The 25,599-nt window shown below is 37.7% G+C and overlaps 1 protein-coding gene across 1 annotated transcript; it reads left to right on the forward strand.

Annotated features, from left to right (window-relative positions):
• The first annotated feature begins 258 nt into the window (after positions 1 to 258).
• LOC145334227 (SET domain-containing protein SmydA-8-like) lies at positions 259 to 24,809 on the forward strand. The gene is made up of 17 exons (XM_080179603.1): positions 259 to 310; positions 14,646 to 14,721; positions 15,283 to 15,326; positions 15,884 to 15,945; positions 16,465 to 16,525; positions 16,988 to 17,072; positions 18,077 to 18,159; positions 18,329 to 18,369; positions 18,533 to 18,594; positions 18,971 to 19,036; positions 19,228 to 19,280; positions 19,598 to 19,689; positions 21,380 to 21,483; positions 22,407 to 22,474; positions 23,549 to 23,599; positions 24,110 to 24,176; positions 24,667 to 24,809. Exons 1-17 carry the CDS (start codon positions 263 to 265, stop codon positions 24,771 to 24,773), a joined length of 1,170 nt encoding a protein of 389 aa, XP_080035729.1. The 5' UTR covers positions 259 to 262; the 3' UTR covers positions 24,774 to 24,809.
• Positions 24,810 to 25,599: the final 790 nt, after the last annotated feature.

The following is a 25,599-nucleotide window of genomic DNA, read 5'->3' on the forward strand; positions in this document are numbered from 1 at the left end:
ATAAGTATTAAAAAATTTAAAACAAATGTTGAAAAGGTTTCGTGATTTTTCCCCAATATACATGTTTTTGACAAATAATCTCTAAATTCTTATACATAATTTTTGTGCTTCGCTACTTATGGATGTTGTCATCCTTGTTTTTGTCTGACTAACCAGTGAGTACCAATTGAATTCTCCATTTTGGAGAAGATTTTATTTTTTGTTATCCATTTTTTATATCTATAAATTAACATTTTGAAATATTAATATTTCAGAAATGAGAATGGCAACGGATAAAAATGAGATATTTGAGATTATAGAAAAGCCGCAGGTATTATCTTTCAATCATGTGTATTGCACGCCTAGCTAAAGAAAATGCACGAAAAAAATTTCGCTCATTTATTTGCGCTTCGACATATTTTTGCATTAGTAGGTATTAGATATTCAAGATTATTTGTAATGATGTGCGAACTTAACATGCACGTTTAACCGTTTGACCGCTTGTGCAACATTTTCAATTTTATACAATTAACTATTTTGTGATATAAATAGAAGCCGGTCAATTTAAATTTGTGTTTTGTTTATTTAAGATATAATACAAACATATACAATATACATACAGAAACAGTAATAGATATTCCCACATTTTATTAGATTTCAATGTTTTGGCCAAGGGCAATTGATATCAAACACGGATGACAACATCCACAAGAAACGAAGCTAGAAATTATAAATGTTTAACGAAAAAAAAATTACTACAGAGAAATGTCATATAACAAACATTAAACTTGATGTAATAGGGAAATCATAAAACCTTTAAAATCAAGAAAAACTTTAAAATCACGAAAACTTTAAAATCTAGGAATCGATCTTAATCTTAATAAAATTTGACGGAAATATGTAGAATATAAGCATATTCAATCCATGATAATTTCAGCCGTCAATCCTGAATAGGAATCAAGAAAATCTAGAAAACCTTAAAATCTAGGAATCGATCTAATCATCTAGCACCCCACTTAATAAATAAATCTTTATAAAACTTAGTAAAGATATATAAAATGTAAAGTTATAATCCCTGAAAATTTGAGCTCTTTATCTTGAAATCTTATACGTTTTTATTTCTTGTAAAAAGTAATAATCTCGATAAAAAAGATGTGTCGATTAATTTATGATTGTACAGTTTTTTCCTAGGTATTATATTAAGTAGAATTTTTTTGTCTGAAACTTAAGGTCTCTGAAGTTACTGATCCTAATGGGTATGCTTTACATAAATCTTTGGGTGGTTTGAGGCTATTTACTTAACCTTCATTAATATCCCCTAGAACCTAGGGGCGAAGTAACTACTAAACTAGTATTTGAATAAGAGTTATATCAATAAAGCCAATTTATAAAAATAACATTAATGATTGATATTACTAAATACGTATCTCTGTTATACCCAAACAAAATTAAAATAAATAAAAGGCTTAGAAACAGAAAAATCTATCAGAAGTACTCAAGGACAAGGGATATTTCATCTCAAGAAAAACTATTTTATGCAAAATTTTGCTAGTCAAAATAAGTTTTTTTTTTATTAACGATAATATTGATTGTACATTAATAAGTAAAAAGCATTTCAAAAATAGTTATTGTATAATAATAGTTATACCTTATTCATGAATGTACTTTTTCTTAAAATTTTTGTTCTAAATACATACATAATATATATTTAAAAACATAATTTTCTTAGTGACTGCTTACATAATTCTTATGTAATAGGGTATAAGGATACCTTTATATTAAGCCGTCTTTTTAAAAGCGAAGGGTTTCTATAATTAGGGTCTGTCCGTTACAGTTAACTCTTTTCGTTAATTTAAACAGGTTAGAATTGTCTTATCGATTTCAAACTTGTCATGCTGATTCCTATAACAGTTAGGTACGACTTATAATTCGCAGCAACTCTATAATCGTTACCAGAAAGTCAATACGTCCATTTAAAACAAGCTTATATTTTACTTTTTTGACAACAAATTTTTAAATGTTAAAAATATCCTATCCATCTGATTTTTTGAATACTGATTCCTATTGCAACAAGGTATAATGTTATAAGCAAAGCATCTCTATAATCAAGTCCTAAAAACGTCAGTATGTCCTTAAACAGTAACATGTATTTAATCAATTTTGCAACAAATTTACTACATTTTTGTATCGACATATACATTAATACTCAGTTTATTCATTTATGACACTCTACAAGTTTATGATCGTTTGTCCTTCCATTTCAGAGCTTCGCTTTTATAGATGTTGTCATTCTTGTTAGTAGTATGGCTTCTCTAAAAGTTATTAATTTACAGGGATGTCTTTTCTTTGTTTTTGTGGAAGGTTACAAATTCTCATGGGATTGGGAGAGGGGGGGGGGGGTTGTAGAGATCCGACTTTTAGCGTGTAAAATATTTAAAATCAACTAGCAGTTTCGCCCCTAGAGGACTCTAGGAGCAATTTTTTATTGAAGATTTAGAAAGAAAAATAGTTATAAACCTTCCCGGAATCCATGAGAGGCTACCCTCTAAAGGAGAACTTGATCAGTTCAGTGGTTAGCAAGATCCTTCGGAACAAACAGACTTACATCCTGTTACTTTATCATAAGGATGAAACCAGTAAAATTATTTTTAGTTGGTTTCAAAGTTTTTTGAGAGTCTAGTATTGGGGGAGAGGGAGGGTATTATTTTCATCACCTTGAAAGTCCTTGTCAATTATATATAACCCGGCCCCGCAAAGAAAAATTCAGCAGCCTCAATCGTTTTCTACGCGCCAAAAGTACAAGTAAAAATGAGCAATTTTGTGTTATATAATGTAAGTCGGAAAATTTACTTTCTTTAAAAAGTCATGTTTGCTCATAAATCTTGAACAAATATTTGCTCTACGCAGAGCAAAGGATTTGTATTTTGAAAATAAATTAGGATGAATGAATCTATGTTTGTCTACTAAGGTGGGACACATTTGTTTCTTGAGGTCATCAGAGATATGGTCACAGGATTGAATAATAGGAATCTAGTAATAGTAAAAATCAAAGGATGAGAGTGGAGGTGGGAATGGAAACCCCTAAAAAAGAGATGAATTTTTGTTACGTCACAAAGATAAAACGTTAGACACTATTACTAGGTTCAATAATAGTAATACTAATTGAAGTTTTAATATACAACATTCAAAGCACTGTTTTAATTTAATAAACATTTTCCCAATGGTTTATGGGGGCCTCAAGGGGCTTAGCCGCCAATCTTTATGTAAAGTGGTAGGATGTATGTAAATGTATATTGTACCGAAAGTTCTCGCTTACTGTTTTAACATTTAAGCTTTTTAAAGTCCTAAGATGATTTTTATCTACTTTGGTGGAGGTTAAATCCAAAATTTAGATAAAAATTGACAATAAAAAATCCTGTAGGGGCCCAGTCGATTTTCATTCATAAAATTATAAATATTTTAATATTTATGTTACTCCTCTTATCATGCACTTGGCTTGTGAGCTGCAATTTTTGTTGCATAAATGTTTTTGGCATACTTTGAAACATATCAGGGATAATATTGACCAAAGTAGAGAATAATTATACTTCAAATGCTTTAAAAAGCCAAGAAAAAATCTAGTATCTGTATATAGAATGCTATAAAGGGTTTTTGTTTTTACATGCAATGTATTTTAATTTAATCATTTCACAGTTAAGAAACAGCGTAAAGTGCCCAAAAAAACGACGTCATACAATACAAATGACCAATGATAGGCCAGTATACATTGTAATTGACCAATCTCAATGTTTAAATTTATACTGGCCTCTCATTGGTCATTTGTAGTGTATGACGTCATTTTATATTGGACACTTTAGGCTGCCTCCACAGTGAAAGCTGCTATAGAGTAGCTTCGCTTTGAAAAAGTATTTAAGTAACAGTAATTAAATTTGATGAATAGGAGTTACATGATTTTCTTGGTGTTTTCTTACAATTGCGTTTAATACAAGTTCAATCATAAAAATCTTATACTGGAATGAAGATAAGAATACGTGGATTTATTGACAGGAGAAAATTTGACTATAATTTAGGTTATTATGGAACTCATTTATTGGTCAGTTGGTTCATTCGGTATAAGGGGAGAGGATGGCGTAAAGAGGTGGATGCAGGGGTATCGGTTATTTTAGCCACTGCACCTGCGAGCACATTTATCAGAGCACATGAAATACTGGTGCAACATCCAAGTAATAATATATCTATTTATACAGGATAGAAAAGCTACGCTCATAAAAATGATGCAATGATATCTCATAAAAATGATGCAATGATATGTATTAACGAGTTTGATGTTTCTTGACACCTTTGATTGCACATCCTTTGCCTGACTGAAAATTGTAAACGCTTTGGGGATTTTAAGGAAAACAAAATTGCCCCAACTCTCACTATTAGTGTCACACACCAGCCATAGCAGCAGTAGTATCATTTTTAACATCTTTAGTATGACACGGTGTTGTCCAGACTCTAAACTGCAGGCAAGCAGGCACGCTATCATCTATGCTTATACTGCGGGTTTCTAGTTATGGTAGAGAGGCTTAATCATACTTACTCTTTTCATTATAGGAAGAATAGTAATTTATCTTTCCTTGACCTATCCCAATAATAATGTGGTATCCGCCTAGGGTAAATGGCAGACACCAGAGTTCGAATAAAGACTACGGCAGTGTGAACAGACGTGGACACCTTACTATAGAGAAGCTACGCTTCTCTAGCATTCACTAGACAAGAATCAACATCTATTTCAGTTGTCACTTTATTGAAGGGTTAAAGGATACTAAAGCTATATACAACAAACAATAACTACATGGATAGGAATAAATGATCATAACATAAAAGCATTATAATACATATACAATAGTCAGTTTGGGCAATCATGATTCCCCATCCCTGGAAAGGGTGGGGGGAATTAAGAATACAGTTAACCATAATATAAATACATATGGATTAGGAATAAAGATGGTTAAAGATAAATCATACAGTAAAACATAGATAATTGCAATGGTTAGGTAGATGGCTATCCCTGTCTGGGGCAGGCAGGATAGCCCATGGAGCAGCACAATAGGTAGATAAGCATAGAGGGTTTGAGTGGTAGGTCTGGGTACTAAAGAGGGAAGGTTTGATGATTACTTGTGACAACAACAGTCTGTGTGGGGGTGATTCTATCAGGTGAGGGCAGGTTTAGATCCTTTATCCTCAGGGTTGAGGTGGTGCTGATAACTTGGTGGTTGAAGGGGAAGGTTCCGGTGCTTAAGATGGGAGAGGGAGGGGTAACACCCCTCCCTCCATTTGCAGGACAACTGAGAGATAAAATCAGTACCGTTATCTGACATCTTTTCAGGTGGCTTCATAATTGTAGAATAACAGGATTTAACTAGGTGCGTAGCATCACTATAATGTCTTGGTTTCTGCATGGTCCAGAGCTGCCGCATACCACAACTCTCCCCTCGGAAGGCTGGAGGGGTTGTCTGCACCGCCAGACTTCCGACAGTGGTTGCGGCCTTCAGTTTGTTGTCCTTGTGGAATGGGTCCGCCAGGATACCAGTTGCTGGACGGTGGTGGACTCCAGCCCTCCCCAGGTCTAACGGAATCGGCTATATCTGCTGGAGTAGCTGGTCCTGTTGGATCTTCTGGCCGTTGGATGTGTACCTCTGAGGCCACCCTGGCAACCTCCAGGGGTGGCACAGCACATGAGGGGGCTTGGACCAGGTTCATTCGGCTTCCAGGGTCTCTGTCAACGCGGGCAGGTGGTGGTTGCCATACTGTAGGAGCGTTGCCTCCTTCAGGCTCATTCTGGACATTGGCAGGGTGGTGCATGGCAGTCCGACCTGCGGGGTAGGGAAAGGTAACAGTCCACCCTTTATGCCGGAGGCTGTCTTGGATCTGCAAGGGTGGCTCCGCTCTAGTTGGCTGGGAGACAGGCCCATCCACGGACACTGCTGCTAGTGGACTGGAGGCACAAGGTTCCGGATTTCCTCCCCTAGCCTGAAGGGGTCCAGGCACATTGTCTCCATCTTGGGTAGACATAATTGTTGGGGATCCTCTACTTCTATGGTTAGGCTCGGCACTTGGCGCTTCTAGTTGTGTTACTCCCCAGGCAGCGGTCAAAGCTTCTTCAGTTTGGCTGGTAATGGCTGATACCCTGGCTCCTGGGGCAGATGCAGGGGGCGCAGGCAAGTTTGGCCCAGCCCAAACTTCCTGGTACACCAGTGCAATACAATTACCCTGGCTTGGTTGAGGGAGGTAGACAGCTGGATGCAGTTGAGGGTGAGGGACAGCTGGACTCTCCCTGCTGGCTGGGGGCTCTGGCTGGCTGGGGGTGACGGGTGTCACCCCTTCCTCTGGGGCTGCGGGCTCATTCCGGGGTCCAGGTATCTCGGTGGCGGCGACGGTTGTCGCCCCAGGCACCAGTGTGGGGGCGCTGGATAGCACCCCCCAGTCTTCACAGGGGTCCAGGTCTCTCGGTGGCGGCGACGGTTGTCGCCCCAGGCACCAGCGTGGGGCGCTGGATAGCACCCCCCAGTCTTCACAGGTGGCGGCGACGGTTGTCGCCCCAGACATCAGCTTGGTGGTGCAGGGAAGCACCTCTCGTTCCTTCCAGGTGGCGACGCCGGTTGGCGTCCCATACATCGACTCAGACTCGCTGGCTAGCGCCTCTTGCCTCTCCCACTCGGCGGCCGCCAGGGCCTCCCCGTACACCGTCCCGGTGGCGCTGGGTAGCGCCCCTCGGCTCTTGCTGGGGGTGGCAGGGGTTACGGACACCGGTCCCCTGTGGTTGCGGCTGCGGTCCAGGCCAACCCGGTTGGGTTCAGCCGCTCCTCCCAGCACGTTGATCCTGGCCACCATGGTCCCAATCTGAGACGCAGACTCCTGGGTAGCCGCGGCCCCAGCGGCGGCAGCTAGTTGGGGTGACGGCTGGGCATCTCCCTCCAGGTGGACCTGGGTGGCAGACTGGTTGCATGCAGGTTGTTGGGCGGCCTGGTGTTTCTTCATTGCCCGGTCCCAACCGGTTCTACACTTGGCGGCTGTGTGGCCGTTGAAGCGGCAGCGCCCCTTCGTCCAGCTGGGTCCCATCAGGCCGGCTTCCCCAGGGTGTATCAACCTGCCAGGTCTCTCCTCCTCCATTTGGGGCACCAGCTGACAAACAGGGTCTCCCCTACTAGGGGTCAGGTGGTGCTGGGCTGCTTGTGGTGGCTCCTTGGTTACATTCAGCCTCCTCCCCATACACACAGGTTCCTTCCATCCAACAGCGGCTCTCCTCCCCTGGGTGGCGAGGCCAGCCTCGGCCTTAGCTTCTGCAGGTGCTTCTCCACATGAGGGATCCTGCCTCTGGGTATGCCAGGTGGTTGGTAGCAAAGGCTGTTGATGGTGCCAGTCGGAAAGGGGGCTATGATCTCTGGGGGGTACCTGTGGCCAGTGTGTGGACAGGTACCCACAGGTGGACCAGCAAGGCCCAGAAGATGCCATACTGATGGTAGCCTGAACTGTATTCCGGACTGTCAGCAGACTGTTGGTAGCCACCTGAGTTGGGCCAGAGTTGCCAGCTGGTATTGCGTCCCTGCCAGGCTCCGTCAGCTGCTGGTGGGGAGCCCCTGCGGTGGTTCTGGTTTTGGCAAGGGGTGGCCTTCTTATTGACTTCCCTAGTTGGAGCTCTGCATCCTGGTGGGCCTCCATCTTCAGCAGCATGGGGGAACTTGGCTGGGACATGTGCAGTGGTTCAACAGAGTAGCGGCATCTGGTCTTGGAGTGTGGGGGAACAGCCTCACTGCTGCTGGTCAACCCTGCTCCCTCCGTGCTGGGTAAAGTCTTCCACTGCAGCAGGTCACCAGTCCCCATCCTTAGGCCGGTCCCCAGTCGTTCCATGCCTGGGGGCTCCCAGGGAGGCTTGGGTGGCGGCTCCCCCACCCCCAGGTACGCGTCGGGCATCTGGGTGAAGAGCCTATTCCCCTGGGACAGCTCCCCATCCTCCAGATTGGTGAGGCCAGTGCCAGGGAGGACCTTTCCACCCCAGAAACAGGTGGCACTGGCCCTAGGGCTGGGCCCCTTTGAAATCTCAGTTCTGGTAGTAGTGTCCATCTTGGGGCTGGCCACTAAGTCTCTGAAGCTTGTCACCTTCTCATTAGGCTCAGTTGCATCGTTCAACACCCCCAGGAGGACACCTACAGGTTCAGCAATCCCCAGTCCAGTATTGCTATTTCTCGTGCGTTGAGCACCAACTGAACAGGAGCGGTGCAGCGGACATTCAGTCACCCTTCCAGACAAGGGCATCTCAGGGACCAGGGGTCTGTGACCTGGCATGTGTTTGATGTTCACTGTACTCAACACAGTAGGCCAGAGTAATAACAGAAGCAGTATCGTGTATGAAGAAGCAGAGAGTGGTGGGGTACAGATGTTGGTGGTTCTGGTCCAAATGAAGACTTCTGTCCACCACAGTGTCAGCAGCAGGCCTAGGCACACAGGTAATGCCCAATCATGAATGTCTTCTATTTCCGCACATCGGGCTAGGGGCTGCCAAGTTCTTTTCTTGTAGATGTAGGAGCAGAGTAGAGTAGCCGCGCCGCAAGGGGGTTCGAGCCGGCTCACCCCTAATATAAATACTATAGCTGTGTAATTAGGGTGGTAGTCCACGTAGCCGTAGGCTCGGTCCTCCTGGCTCAAGAGTTTCTGTGGCTGGCGCGTCCCCATGATAAGTAGCAGGGGGTGGGTCTGTTGGTGCCAGCGTCTTGTTTAACTGTTGAGCCTGAGTTGTTCTCCTTTCCAGTATAGCTCTTGATTTCTGTGATAACCAGCGGATCTTGGCTTAAAGGTAAAAGGAATATGTTAGGGATCCACAGGTGTCTCTAGGAGCGTATCCGCTGGTAGATATATGGATAGGTAGGCTAACTATATACATATATATATGGCTACACTCCCATATATATATATATACGTGTATAAGAATATCCCCAGAGCTAGCTAGCTTTCCTCCTTGCTCCAAAAAAATCACGCTTCCTCTGTATAAAGTTCAGTTACCATATCAGTTTCCAGTGTTGTATGGTGGGGTTAGTATTCACTTACTTGTACCCATGATACAAAAAAAACAACATTATTTATCACTTGGGTATTTATATATACATATATTTGTTTCACTAACCACTCAGCTTTGAAGTAGGGTTGGCAGGGCTAGGAGATGTTGAGGGTCTGAGCGGGTTTAAGGAACTGGTTTAGTTTTCCTTATCACACTGTAGACAGGGAGGGAGGAGCTGGCAAGTTTTTTTCTCCTAAAAAAATATCTCTGTTGTATGCTATAGAGTGGCCCCTCTCCTGTGTGGGTGTGTGTGTGTGTGTGCGTGAAATCTCCTGTCCTTGCAACGCGCGTCCGCACCGTCAAATCCACGCACACGGGGAAAACGCGCTCTCACCCCTCAACTCGCTCTCTCATTGGTCCGCTTCGTCCGTTGGATTTATGATATTTTCCGCACTCTGTTGCGCTACCCGTGAATGGCGCTCTGTGTGTCCGATCGCTAGCCCCACACTACAGACGGACTTAGTCTAGTGTGGGTAGGAAGGGGGAAGCGCGTGAGGGGACGGGGGTAACTCCGTCCGTTTCCCCTGTGAGGGAGGGAGGTAACTGTGTGCTGGTGTAATAGTGCCTTTTCTTCTTAATCCTAGGCTTATCTATTATATCACCCTGATTGTATTTGCCTTCAATGGAGAGGGGCTCCTCCCTTTCCCTTGGAATAAGGGGTGTATTGTTGTTGTGCTATAGGCTTGAGGTGATTTGATTGTATATCAGGGTCTTTATTATATTACATCTAGCTTCTATTTTTGTCCTTATCACAATTGCATAACAGATTTGTTTACCAACTCTGTTCTATTTTTAGCTGTTATCACAATACACAATAAATCCAAGCCTGTTCTATTCTTAGATTTATCACAACACAACAATTTGTTTGCCAAGCTTTGCTCATAAATCTATTGTTTAGCCATCACACCAGGGGGGTAATCCCTGCAATGTAACATAATATCTGTTTTTCTAGATGGGTGGCTGCGTTGTAGCCTCTCAGGGTACTTGGAGTTGACGTAGTTTTTCTCTGTTCTGGTGCACTACACTTGTATGTTGGCTCGCAGCTTGCAGCTATGTGGCGTGTTTCAGCCTATCGGCGGCAGGGAATGTCCCGTCCTGCTAGCGCCGCTTGCAGCTATGTGGCGTGTTTCAGCCTATCGGCGGCAGGGAATGTCCCGTCCTGCTAGCGCCGCTTATCCAAATCCAGCTGATGGCGGCAGGGAATGTCCCGTCCTGCTAGCGCCACTGGTTCGGATCCTGCTATCTCTTGCAGTAAAATTGGCCTATTTTCAGCCGTTTACACTTATTTGGCTTGTTTCAGCCGGTCCGCAGGCCTGTTTCAGCCCTTTTGGCGCTCAATTCTCCGTTAGATATCAGCGCTGCTCGCGGTTATTCGTCAAATTTCGCTGTCTCGCTTCCACAACTGCCGGATGCAGAGTTAAACTTTGCTGTCCAGGGTGGGTAATTCAGGTTGCTTGCGTCAGTTTTGCCAGATTCACTGCTGGGAGTACCTTAGCCTCAGATGCGCGTCTGCTCTACACTTGTGGTTCGCCGTAATCTCACACAGCTGTCACCAAAGTTGTGGTATCCGCCTAGGGTAAATGGCAGACACCAGAGTTCGAATAAAGACTACGGCAGTGTGAACAGACGTGGACACCTTACTATAGAGAAGCTACGCTTCTCTAGCATTCACTAGACAAGAATCAACATCTATTTCAGTTGTCACTTTATTGAAGGGTTAAAGGATACTAAAGCTATATACAACAAACAATAACAACATGGATAGGAATAAATGATCATAACATAAAAGCATTATAATACATATACAATAGTCAGTTTGGGCAATCATGATTCCCCATCCCTGGAAAGGGTGGGGGGAATTAAGAATACAGTTAACCATAATATAAATACATATGGATTAGGAATAAAGATGGTTAAAGATAAATCATACAGTAAAACATAGATAATTGCAATGGTTAGGTAGATGGCTATCCCTGTCTGGGGCAGGCAGGATAGCCCATGGAGCAGCACAATAGGTAGATAAGCATAGAGGGGTTGAGTGGTAGGTCTGGGTACTAAAGAGGGAAGGTTTGATGATTACTTGTGACAACAACAGTCTGTGTGGGGGTGATTCTATCAGGTGAGGGCAGGTTTAGATCCTTTATCCTCAGGGTTGAGGTGGTGCTGATAACTTGGTGGTTGAAGGGGAAGGTTCCGGTGCTTAAGATGGGAGAGGGAGGGGTAACACCCCTCCCTCCATTTGCAGGACAACTGAGAGATAAAATCAGTACCGTTATCTGACATCTTTTCAGGTGGCTTCATAATTGTAGAATAACAGGATTTAACTAGGTGCGTAGCATCACTATAATGTCTTGGTTTCTGCATGGTCCAGAGCTGCCGCATACCACAATAACATTAATATGTACATTTTTATAATCAGATATATAATACGCATTTTAAAAACACTTAAAATCAAAGTAATAAACGCAATTAAACTGGACTACACTTGTTTTAATAATAAACATTAACAGAATTTTAAAAATATTTTAATCTTTAATTTTAAAAAAAACAAGGCGGGCGGATTGTTAAAAAACATTAGAGTAAAACACTAGAGGAGAAAGGGGTTGAATATCTGTATGTCCCTATACCAAGGACCTTGTGCCGACTCTCAATTGGGTCTTTAAAAATCAACCATTAGTGTCTGGAATATTAACAAAGCCAATTAGCAGAAAACAATTTGCTAGCAGACAAAAAAGGTTCTTGAAAAAGTTGAGCAGGTTATCTGTATTATAGATCAGTTTTAAAAAACTATTTATCTTATGTTAAAAGACATAAAATTTCAGTGGCATGCACAGCATTTTACCAGGGGGTTGTAATAGGGGATGAAATAAGGGGAAGGTAGGCTTTCCTAATTTCAAAATTAAGGGAGTGTTAACAACCAGGTGGGAAAAAGGGACATTGGCATGCTTATTACACTAGTCCCCAAAGTCTAATGATAATGTATTATAATTTGTTGGCTTAATAACCTTAGGGAATTTATTGAATTTTGAATGGTTGTTTCATTTAAAATAGGTTGAGAGTCAGAATTTTTCGGCTATTGTCTTATCCCTTTAGATCCCTGGTTAACAACCCCCTACCGCACGCCACTGCTGCAATAACTTCTTAAAAGTGTACGTTTATAAAACAACACGTTGTATTTTTGTAATTAAAGATCATACATTATGTTACTACGTGAATTTTCCTGAAACCTTAAATGACCATATAAAACAAAACAAAAATAAATACATTAACTTTACTTTTCTGTAGATTGTATCAATGTATAATGTATATTGTTTTATGTATAACTAGCGGCTTCGCCCCTAGCCTCTAGGGGCGTTGCCCCAAGAGGTTTGATCAAACCAATTTTTCGTATTTTAGATTTAAAGAAAAATTTTTTTTTAAAGTTTGGAGGGGGATAATTTTTTTGGGGGGGGTTGGGGTAGTCGACCCCACTATTTTAATTTTAGTTTTAAAAAGAATTTTTTTTTTGGAGGGGGGGGGGAGTTGGTATTTTTTTTTGGGGGGGGGGGTGTCCCACCCCCCAAGAAAAGAGTTATAAACCTTCCCGGGACCTATGAGAAGCTACCCTGTAAAGGAGAACCCGATCGGTTCAGCGGTTAGCGAGATCCTTCGCTACAAACAAACAGACAGACAGACAGACAAACAAACAGACAGACAGACAGACAGACAAACAAACAAACAAACAGACAGACAGACAGACAGACAGACAGACAGACAAACAAACAGACAGACAGACATCATTCTACTTTGTATTATAGATGTATATTTCTTCTTGATTATTGTATTATATAAAAGTGGTCATTAGTGGCATATTAAGTCGACTATATAAATGGATGTAGAATATACGTACGTGGATATCATAACAGGGGAAAATTGGGGTCAATTTAAGTTGCAATTTCCCCTGTAATTTATTGATCAGTTTGCTTATCCAGTAAGAGGGAAGGGGATATGTGAGAATATTATTTTTTATTGCTACAAATTTTACTGTATTAGATTACATTATAATCTGGTTTAAGATCCAAGTAATTAAATGTCCATTACTATATGACAATTTTACGTAAACTACATTATGTACAAGTACATCCCCAATTTTGATACACAAAATTAACCATCCTATAGAACAATTAATGGTTAACGTTTGGACACTCAACTTATTGAAACAACCAACAAAAATTTGATAAAAGTCAAAAAAGTTGTTTAGCAAACAAATAATAAATTGTTAATACAAAACATTGGGGACTAGTGTAATAAACAGCCCATTGTCCCCTTACTTCCTTCGAACAAGCTGCACATTTTTGTAAAGTTAGTATGAGGTTATCTAACGCAAAAAAAAATTGCATAAAAGATTAATTTTTGTTTTCATAACTGTATGTTACATTTGTCCAGATTTAAACACTTTAAATCATGGAAAGAAAACGAAGTAGCGGGTTTAGACATATTTACACACCTACTTTTACCCTATTTCTAGCCCCTGCGGTGCCAATTTATCTAACCTAACCTATCAAAAGCTACTGTGAAAATACAACGAAACCCGCTATTTCGATTTCTTTCCATGATTTAGATAGAAACGCAACTTTTTAAATTTTATTCATGGAATTGTTTCACTAATGTAATAGATCATCAGTTCCGATAAAGATGATAAAAAAAAGAATTAAAATGATTTATGTTTTTGCATTTTAAATCTTTTAAAGAGACTGAGTAAGGAGTAAACATATACATATATATTAAAATTGTTACCACCCGCAAGGCTTTTCACAAGCTATATCCTGAAAGGGCTGGGCGAATTTTTAAAAAAAATGCATAAATGACCTAGTACATTAAAAATTTTTGGATCATGGAAAAAAAACGAAGTAGCGGGTTTTGTCGTATTTTCACTGTAGCTTTTGATAGATTATTTTAGGTTAGGTAATGGTAAATGATTGCCCCGCAGGGTCAAATCCCTCACAGGGTCTAGAAATAAGAGAAAGGCTACTGTGAAAATATGACGAAACCCTCTATACTTTGTTTTCTTTCCATGATCCAATTTTTAAATAAATTTTTCTTAAAAACTTTAAACTATTGAACAGGTCTATATTCTAATCTATATAAGTGTTCTGTACTTTAATATTTGTATAGTAATGCAATAGTTCATTTAAAGTCAATATTTACAAGTGCGAAAAGTTTGTCTAGTACAATTTCTTAAGCAGTTCTAACTAGAAATATTTAACAATTAATAATTATGCTTGAGCTTATCAGGAGCAAAGATTTAGTTTGCAATTCGGAACAATCTAATTAGAGTAAAACACTAGAAGGGAAAGGGGTTAAATACTGTAAATCCCAAGGCCCTTGTGACGACTCTTAATTGGGTCTTTAAAAATTAACCAATAGTTTCGGGAATATTAACACAGCCAAGAAGCAGAAAACAATTAGCTAGCAGACGAAAAATGTCATTGACTTTGGCTCTCCCAACCATAATGCTAGGGGCGTAACTGCTAGCACAACTGCTTCAAAGTTTCATCCAAATTGTGTATTTCTATGTATTTTCTAGGTTGGAAGATGTCTACGAGCAACACGGAATATAGAACCTCTGGAGGTTATTCTTGTAGAAATGCCAGCAGTTATAGGTAGGATAATAAATATAGTACATCTAGACCACTAATCAGTAAATTGAACCAAGTTAGTTTTTTCCCTCCTATTCAAGAGAAATAGCCCATTGAAAAAAATTTCCACCCTCATCTAAATCCTTATAGTAAAGTAACAGGATGTGTGTTTGTATGTGTGTCTGGTGACCTTTTGTGTCTGTACATAAAGGCCTCTGGGGAATTTACCACTAGACTGAACAAAACTACACGGGTAATGTTTTTTTAATTACTTTATAGAATCAACAAAGGAAACATATCCGGGAATCAAATAAAAAAATATCTCCAGTATAACTTTGAAATCGATTAATATCCGCTGGATTTGAACTCATTCTCAACCACACCGAAAAATTATGTATAGCATGGTATTAAAGACAAATTATTCACAAATATTAAAATAAGAATCATATAACTAATACAAGTTTTGTTAGCCTTGGCTTTTATTCCCACCTCTGGGCTAACAAAACTGGTTTCAATATTACAATTTATCCACGGAAAGCTGTCTATGATACGATGCAATGAATAACTACTCAAATACTTTTTTAGGACCCCATCATTCCTCAACTCCAGTCTGTGTTCAATGTCTAAGGGTGAGTTTTTCTACATCAATAAAGATTGCTCTGATTCTTTGTCTAATTTCTAGTGGCTATACCCCTAGAAAGGAGGGAGAAAAGACACTCCCCCCCCCCTTTTTTAATTTTCGTTTTAAAAATAAAATATTTTTTTTAGGTTAATTTTTTAGTGGGAGGGTGGAGATGCCCTCCCCAAAGTAGTTGAAAAACTTTCCTGGTCCTTTAAAAAGCTTCACTGTAATGGAGAGCCAAATCGGTTCATCGGTTAGCAAGATCCTTCGCTACAGATAAAACTTACTACTTTATATAATAGGATGGCTTCGAAATCAGATTAATATCCGCTATATTAGAAACTGTCCTCAGCAATACTGAAAAATCAAAAAAGACTGGAACTAACCTTACATTTTTTCATTTTAATATTGGCGCAAAGCTGTCTATAATACGATATCATAGATAACTATCATTTCAATTTCTTTTTTCCTTTCATATTGACATGACTTTCCCATTATTCATGTTTTTTTTCAGCTTGATTTTGTTGATTTCGCGCGTGCACATTAATTTTATTTTGTTAACAGGAGCATTCTGGGGAATATTATTGCACTGATTGTAACCTTCCACTTTGTGACGAAATGTGCAGGTGACTTTCATACTTTGCGTATGCGCATTACCAACTAAGTGGCGTGCACAGGGTGCGTGAGGCGCACATCCAACCCGCGACCGTATCTCAACACGTAGCGCATCCGCTCAACGTCGGAAAGTTGATAGGTTCGATACAGCGTCATATCTAAAGACGTTAAAAATGGTTCCGACATAAATAGTTAGAGCATGGGGAATGCCTTGACCCAAAACAGGCGCAACTCATTACCATGCACAGTTAGGACTTCTCAAACAAAGGTCGTGCAATCAAAGGGTTGGTTGTCTGATAGGTGTTACTGTTGATACCCTAGGCGATAACAAAATCATGGGGGTGTAATTCGTACAACAAGAGAAGTTTGATTTTTTTGTCAGTGGATTTCCACCACCTAAATTGGCTGTTTTTGAGTGATGTGTCAGGAGGGTGTAGACCATTGTCAAGGGGGGTGTAGAGGGTGAACGCCTAGAGGTTGGATACACCCCCTTCTGCACGCCTCTCAAATAAACCTATGATTTTTTTTAGAGAAGAGGAAGAACATTTAGAAGAATGCTCTGAACTTGCTGCTATCACAAAATTATCAAAGGTAAGTAGATTATTTTTACAATATTAAGTCTATTTACAGTTTGTTTTCAAACAGAAAAAGACAGCTGTTTCAAGTTTCTTTTTAATATGAACCTACCAAAAGAACAGATAAGGACAAGAATAAATGTGTGGAGTGTATATACGTGGATTTTATGGCAAAGAAAAAATTCTCGTCACTTGCCTACATGGATGTCTTATGTTGGTCAGTTCATTAATTCAGTAGGGGGGGAGGGGATGGGGTAAAATAGGGAATCTTAATTTTAGCTGGCTGCAAGTTTTACTTTATGACAGAACATGAAAATATGGTGTAAGATCCAAGTAATAACATATCCATTATAGCGAAGGGGATTCAGCAGTAAAATTTAAGTTTGACTGAATGAAATCTAAGGATAACTTTTTTGAACTTATTGGTAGATTCAAGATTTTTCCTTTGCATAAAAAATTTAAATATTAAATTTTGCAGGGAACTGAACATGTGCTGATGAATCTGTTGGCCTACAGAATATATAAACTAAAGGAGAATGGTGTTCCAATTTGGAATCCTATAAGTAAGATTCATTTATATTATTGATTACTCTCTCAGAATCGCAATATAAAATACTAGCGGCTTCGCCCCTAGCCTCTAGGGGTTTTGCCTTAAGAGGTAATAAAAAAATTAAGTACCTCTAATTTCAATTAATTTTTAAAAATGGGGTGGGGGAGATTTTCATGGTGGTTGTGGGTATCCAACCCCCAAGAAAATAGCCTAAAACCACCACAGGACCAGTAGGTATATTCCCTGAAGAGTAGAATCCGATCGGTTCAGTGGTTACCGACATCTTAAGGGACGGACAGACACACATCAAGCTACTTTGTATTGTAGATGTATTCTACTCTTCCATGTTCATCTTTTATTAATGAACCTATCGAAACATTAAGATGACAAAAAAGGTTAAAGGGGACTATTCACGAACGAGAGCAAGTGATACCAAACACCTTCCAGCAGTGATTCTAAATGTTGTTTGTGAAAATTCTAGGTTTATGTTTGATATACTAATTGAAATGATTAAGTTTCACAATGGTTTTCTATGAATAAAATTTAAAGTGTTAAGCATTTTTTTTGATGAAATATCATCAAATATTTTGTTGAGTTCAAATTGCTGTGACACAAATGAAAACTTTTTCAATGAAAAATGTTAATTTAGAAAAAGGGATTGTAACTTGTAATATTGTAAACAGTTATTGGCGTGTATTTTATTTGAACCGTTAAACTCAACAATACATTTGATGATATTTCATCAAAAAATGCTTAACATTTCAAAGTTTTATTCATAGAAAACATAACTCTAGAATATGTACAAAAAAACATTTAGAATCACTGTTGGAAGTTGCTTAGAATCACTTGCTCTTGTTCGTGCATAGTTCCCTTTTAATAATTTTACATTTTAAATTAATATATTGACATTATACCACCTTTTAGTAATGTACCTTTAGAAACATTAAGATGACAAAATTTTTAATTTTATTAACACTTTAGCCTAATTTTAAAAATAAAATTAATGTTGTTCCTAAGGTGAGTTAATGGACCACACAGAGGAGAGGTGCCAAAATCTAGAAGAATGGAAAATGTTTCAACTTAACACTGTTGATGTTTTGAAACAGGAATGGAGAAAATTTCATAATTTAGCTTTTTTTACTAATAATTTTAAAATATTAAAATCTAAGGTAAAATATTTGTGTATGCACCAAGTTAAGTGACACCACAACATAAAAATTTTGCCAAATTAATTATTCAGAGATGTATTCATGAAATTTATATCCATTAAAACAGGTTTTGACTACTGCTGATGATACAATCCTTCACAAGTAAGTTTCTAATTCAACTAGTGTCAAATGCCTTTTCAAGTCAGATTCTGAAATACATTAGTTAGACATAATAAACATTATTATTCAACTATACAAAAAAAACTAGATTTCATTATAAATAAAATGTTTTTCATTCTATCATAATTTTTATATTTTCGTTTAGAATTATTGGTATAATTGCTACAAATTCTGTGGGTTTTAATGACAAGAAAGAAATGATAAAAGGTAAAACATATATTCAACTAGCGGTAGCGCCCCTAGAGGCCTCTAGGAGCACTTTAAAACACGGTCTAAAAAAGCTACATTGTAAAAGATAACCATATCAGTCAACTGGATAGCGAGAACCTTTATTGACTATAGCACAATGTTATGAGCAAAGCTTCTCTATAATCAAGTCCCAAAAATGTAAGTATGTCCTTAAACAGTATTCTGTATTTAAGCAGTATTGCAACCAATTTACTTGAAATTTAGTTTAAACTTGTATATTTATATTCTGCTTATTAATGAATCAGTTCTGATAATGTACGAGTGTTAATGTTCGTTTGTCCTACCATTTCGGAACATCGCTTTTATGGATGTTGTCATCCTTGTTTAATTATAGGTAGAGGAATATATCCAACACTGTCTTTGGCCTCTCATGATTGTGTTTGTAATTCAAGATATTCAGGTTTGGAGTTTTCTAATTTAAGCGGAACAAAATGTCAAAAAAATCAGCCATGTGACGTCATAAAAATGAGGAAGATGAAAGGAGAAGTGGGAAAGAAAACCCCTAAAAAGATATGGATAATCCTTCATTTATATGACGTCACATTGATTTATCAAAAAACTTTATTGCTTTTAAAACTGTTTTTGTTTTAGTGAACATTGAAGATTTTTCCATCACTCTTAGAGCAAGAAGGCTTATTGAAGAAGTAAGTTTTAAACAATTTGTTCTTAATGAATTATGTTCCAATACAAAAAAAGGATAAAATGATTTCCAGTATGGCTTCGAAACTGATTAAAATCCGCTGGATTGAAACCGGTTGTCAGCCATACTAAAATCTTACATAGCATCGTATTACAGATAATTTTCCACGAATATTAAAATTAAAATCATAAAATTAATACCAGTTTTGTTAGCCCCGACGAGTTTTAATATTATTTTTTTTTATTTTAATAAATGCAGAAAGCTGTCTATGTTACTATGAAGAATTAAAAACTAACAAAACACTGATTCAATGTTATTTAGGGGGAAGAAATAACTATAAGTTATCTGCCATCCATATTTGGGGTACCCAAAAGAAAAACACATTTGGAAGAAGAATGGTACTTTCAATGCAGGTTTCATATTCTTTAGATTTTAAAATTTCTGCGCCAAATTTTTAAAGACTTTAAGTCTCATTAGCGGCAAAGCCCCTGGAGGCCTATAAAGCGCTGAAGGGAAGGGAAGAGATTCAACCCTCCACATTCAATCTTTGTATTTTGTTGAAGAGAGCTCTTCCTGGGATTATTTCTCTTGGGAAGGAGAAGGTACCCTTCCCCAAAGAAGTTTGACTGAAAAAAAGAACCATAATGGTTCAACGGTTAGAAAACACACATATAGATTAAATGTTTGTAAATGTACAAAATGAATTCGAATTCAAAGGATAACAAACAATACAAAAATCCCTCTAGTGGAATAATATTGAACTAAATTCAGATGTGCCAGATGTATGATGCAAGAGTACCTCTAGTGGAATAATATTGAACTATATTCAGATGTGCCAGATGTATGATGCAAGAGTACCTCTAGTGGGATAATAATGAACTAAATTCAGATGTGCCAGATATATGATGCTAGAGTACCTCTAGTGGAATAATATTGAACTATATTCAGATGTGCCAGATGTATGATGCTAGAGTACCTCTAGTGGAATAATAATGAACTATATTCAGATGTGCCAGATGTATGATGCAAGAGTACCTCTAGTGGGATAATATTGAACTATATTCAGATGTGCCAGATGTATAATGCAAGAGTATCTCTAGTGGGATAATAATGAATTAAATTCAGATGTGCCAAGTGTATGATGCAAGAGTACCTCTAGTGGAATAATATTAAACTATATTCAGATGTGCCAGATGTATGATGCAAGAGTACCTCTAGTGGAATAATATTTAACTGAATTTAGATTTGCCAGATGTATGATGCAAGAGTACCTCTAGTGGAATAATATTTAACTGAATTTAGATTTTCCAGATGTATGATGCAAGAGTACCTCTAGTGGAATAATATTTAACTAAATTTAGATGTGCCAGATGTATGATGCAAGAGTACCTCTAGTGGGATAATATTTAACTATATTCAGATGTGCCAGATGTATGATGCAAGAGTACCTCTAGTGGGATAATATTTAACTATATTCAGATGTGCCAGATGTATGATGCAAGAGTACCTCTAGTGGAATAATATTTAACTATATTCAGATGTGCCAGATGTATGATGCAAGAATACCTCTAGTGGGATAATATTTAACTATATTCAGATGTGCCAGATGTATGATGCTAGAGTACCTCTAGTGGGATAATATTGAACTATATTAAGATGTGCCAGATGTATGATGCAAGAGTACCTCTAGTGGGATAATATTTAACTATATTCAGATGTGCCAGATGTAAGATGCAAGAGTACCTCTAGTGGGATAATATTTAACTATATTCAGATGTATGATGGTAGAGTACCTCTAGTGAAATAATATATTCAGATGTGCCAGATGTATGATGCAAGTGTACCTCTAGTGACATAATATATTCAGATGTGCCAGATGTATTATGCTAGAGTACCTCTAGTGGGATAATATTGAACTATATTTAGATGTGCCAGATGTATGATACAAAAGTACCTCTGGTGGAATAATATTGAACTATATTCAGATGTGCCAGATGTATGATGCAAGAGTACCTCTAGTGGAATAATATTTGACTATATTCAGATGTGCCATATGTATGATGCAAGAGTACCTCTAGTGGGATAATATTGAACTATATTCAGATGTGCCAGATGTATGGATGTCACTGAATTCGGCACATATGTGTCAGCCCTGAAATGTTCCCATTGTCAAGAGGGACTTATTTTGCCAGAAAATTGCAACAAAGGTACGGTTACTCCCCTAGAGGCCTCTAAGTAGAGGAGAAGTCAACCCCAACCCACTTTCAATTGTAGTTATAAAAAGAAAAAGTTTTGGAGAGGAAAACCAGTCATACAGTATTTTTTTTTGCATTTTTTGGCGTTTTCTCTTTATAGGTTGGTTGTACCCTCCCCAAAAATAGCTATAAGCATTCCCTAGGCTTATGAGATACTATAATGTAAAGGAGAATCATATCGGTTCAGAGGTTAGTGAGATCTTTGGTACAGACAGATAGTCAGAGATCCTGTTACTTTTACAGGGATTAGCAGCACAGCTTATATATAATTAGGATATATCCGTAACAACGTCCATCTAACGTAGTTACCTTTTAGCTGACGTTATTCTAATAGTATTACGTCTTTGGAATTATTATTAATATATGTAAAAACAAGAATGACAGCATTTATTAATGCGAAGCTCTAAAAAAAGTAGGACAAACGAACATTAACACAGACTGTGAGAACTAAATAAGCAAAATTTTAAGTAAATTGCTTAAAAAACTGTTTTTAAACAGGATACTGTTTACGGACGTGCTTACATTTTTAAGTCTTAATTATAGACATACTTCGCTTATAACATTATACTTTGTTGCTCTATAGGAATCGGCTTAAAAAATCAGATCAATAGGATAATTAAATCACATAAAAAGTTGTTGTCGAAAAAAGTTAAAAATTAACATGTTTGTAATGGATGTACTGACATTATGGTAACGATTATATAGTTGCTCTGTTTCCTTCGTGCCTAACTGTTATAGGAATCACCATGCAAAGTTTTATATCGGTAGGACAATTCTAACATGTCTAAATTAACAAAAAAAGCTAACCACTAATGACGGACGGACCTACCCTAACTATAGAAGAGCTTCGCTTTTAATATTATATTTTCTTTCAGATTGCCTATGGCGGTGTAGATTTTGTATGAATCCTTTTGAATCAGAGTTTATAGCTAACTTTGTACAGGTAAATTGTAATCATTTAGGTGTGGATACGCTACTAAAACTATGATGCTAACAGGGATAATACAATAGCCGATAAATTGTTGTACGTACATCCCCAATGCTCATACACAAATTTACCCCTTATGTAGGTTAAAATTAGGCTTAAAACGTTTGGACACTCAACTTAATAAATCAACCAATCAAAATTTAATAATAGTCCCCAAAGTTGTCGAGACAACGAATAATAAAAAGTTTTCATAAAACTTTGAGGACTAGTGTAATAAACAGCACAATGTCCCCTCTTTCCCTGATTTCTAGAAAAAAGATAAAAAGCAAAGTTTCCCTCAAAAGTGCCTTGTGAACACTATCCCTTCCTAATTTAGAAGGTAATAGTTATTTCTCGCATCGTATTTTAAACAGCTTTCCGCGGATATAGAAAGTACAATTGTGAGATTAAAACTATTTTTTTAGCCCCGAGGTGCCAAAGGCACCGGCTAAAAAAACTGGTTTTGATCTTATGATTGTACATTTCTATATTCGTAGAAAGCTGGATATAATACGATGCTAGACATAGTTTTTTCGTATGGATGAGAACCGGTTCCTATCCACCGGATTCGAATGAATACGAGAAAATGATTTATGAAAATAAGAGGGAAGGGGGTTGTTTTTGTTTGTTTATTACATTGTTTTAGATAACAAGGTTAGGTTATATATTGGACACTTGATAGCCCCGCAGGGTTAGGGCCCACGGTGGGGGTTATTCATGGGTTTTAAAAAAAGAGGACGGGGGTTCTATGCTCCACAAGGCACTTTGAGGGAACGCGCCAATTTTTTTTCGTTAATAAGACAACAGAAAATTTCCATGGTATGAAAATGCAAAATTCTAAGCTTCAATGGTTGTAATATTACACCAGATTATCATGTACTCTAATAAAGTAAAACTAGTAGCTGGCTAAAGTATTGATCATCCCCTCATCCACCCCTTTTAACAAATCCCTATTGGGTGAACGAACTGACCTATCTTATATGTCCTTGTAAGCAACCTAAATTGACCACAAACTTTTTAAAAACAATTATTTATAAAAGTTTAATTTAGAATTTGGAAGATGAACTTTATGCAATTTCAAAATCAAGTCCAACTGTAAAGGTAAACAAAATTTGAAGAAAAAATATTTTTTAAAAATCTATACTAAATTAAACATATCATTGGAATATAATTGTTACGATTTGGCATTTATTTTCCGTATTAAAAGTTTTATTAGTACATTAAATTATTTTTTAAGGTCAGCAAGAAAATTTGTATTTACAAACATTTCAATTTGCAAAATAAACTATCTATAAAAATTTGTTATTTTCAAAACAACATATCATCTAATTATTTCGTGATTGAATAGCCATTTTTTAGTATCCGCAGGATTAGAACTGGTTTCAGCCATACTCTCCTCAACTTTACATAACCTAACGCAGGGAGGGAGGGCAAATTGAACCGTATTCGTTGGCTTAAAATAATTAGAGACTTTTTCCAACAATTTTTTAAATCTACAAAAGGGGCAATTTTGTTTATGATTATTAAAAGTGTACATCAATTTAACGCCGTGCACCTAACCAAACTTATTTTAAGTTTAGCTTAAACGCCATAAATTAAATACTATTTTAGGACCTGGAGGGGTTTATAAAAAAACACAGTGGTGATCTTCATAATAAGCATTATCTTAACTTAATTGGTAAGAATATTCTTATATCATGTTATTCTTAAAAGCGAAGCTTTTCTATAATTAGGGTAGGCCCGTCCTCCGTCACGGACAGTTAGCTCTTTCGTTAATTTAAACATGTTAGAATTGTCCTATCAATTCCAAACTTTGCATGGCGATTCCCGTAGTAGTTAGGTACGATTTAGAAAGCGTAATCGTTACCATTTTAAACATGTTGACTTTTAACTTTTTTAACAGAATTTTTTTTATGTGATAAAATTATGCGATTGATTTTTTTTGGAATACTGATTTCGAAGACAACAAAATATAATCGAGTCCTAAAAATTTTAGTATATCCTTAAACAATATCCTGTATTTAAGCACTTTCTTCCGTTTCAGAGCTTCGCTTTTATGGATGTTGTCACCCTAGTAAATTTACACTTAATTTTCAGATTTTTCTAAAAACCCTAAATTATTGAATACAAAGAATTAATAAAGAAATAATTATAGGTTTTATTTTCAGCTCAGAGAAACTTAATTCAAATTTTATCCCAGGAAAACAAACCCTCAAAACTTTGCATTTTTCACACGCAAAACGTGTTCTATACCGGTTACATTCCTTTACTGTAGATAGTTACATCTTAAAGTCAGATTCAAGTTTGTCCATCACAAAAGTGCTGCACCTTGAATTTAAGGATTCGAAAATATACAAATATTTTTTAAAAATTCAGACATAGAACAGATAATGATTAAAAAATAACCAAGAATAAAGTTTTGAAGAGTAATCTTTAAATGAAAGAGACCGTTATAATCAACTCATCCAAATAATTAAACTATTGAAAATATAGTATTTTACCAACGAGGGGGGGGGGGGGGGGAGGAGGAATAGTATGCTTATACCCAAAGTTCTTAAAATAAGTTCTCTAATTTGTTAGCTTAAAAACTATGGATACTTTTAATGAATCCTGATAAGTTGGTCAAACCTGCAGCGCCCAAACGTTTAATAATTAATTTTAATCTACTGAAAGAGTTTTCTTTATCATCACCATCAAATTATTTATCATTGTCTTATATATTAACCCTTACAGATCGGGCCCCTATTCCCACCTTAATAGATCGGGGGGGGCGGGGGGAGTCATATTGACCCCCCCCCCTCTATCTCGGCTTCTGTTACAGATAAAGACGTAAAATTTTTTCTGGTGGTTCATGTGTATTTTTAGAGAAAATTACTTTTTCTAGTCATAGCGGTCAGGCCGCTTTTTAGCGGCCAGCCGCTAAATTTTAAAACAGCTGTAGAGCGGCCAATTTTGCAGCTAGGATGACCAAATTTTAGGACGAACTTTTATTTTTCATAACAAAAAAAAATACTTTTTCTGATCATCGCCAAAAAACGGAAAATAACAGAAACCGCCATTTTCGGCGGTTACGGCGGTAAAACGGCGGTTGGCGGCGCCAA

Source organism: Acartia tonsa, chromosome 12 (genome assembly GCF_053477335.1).
Source record: "Acartia tonsa isolate MP-2025a chromosome 12, ASM5347733v1, whole genome shotgun sequence".
Taxonomy (NCBI): Eukaryota; Metazoa; Arthropoda; class Copepoda; order Calanoida; family Acartiidae; genus Acartia; species Acartia tonsa.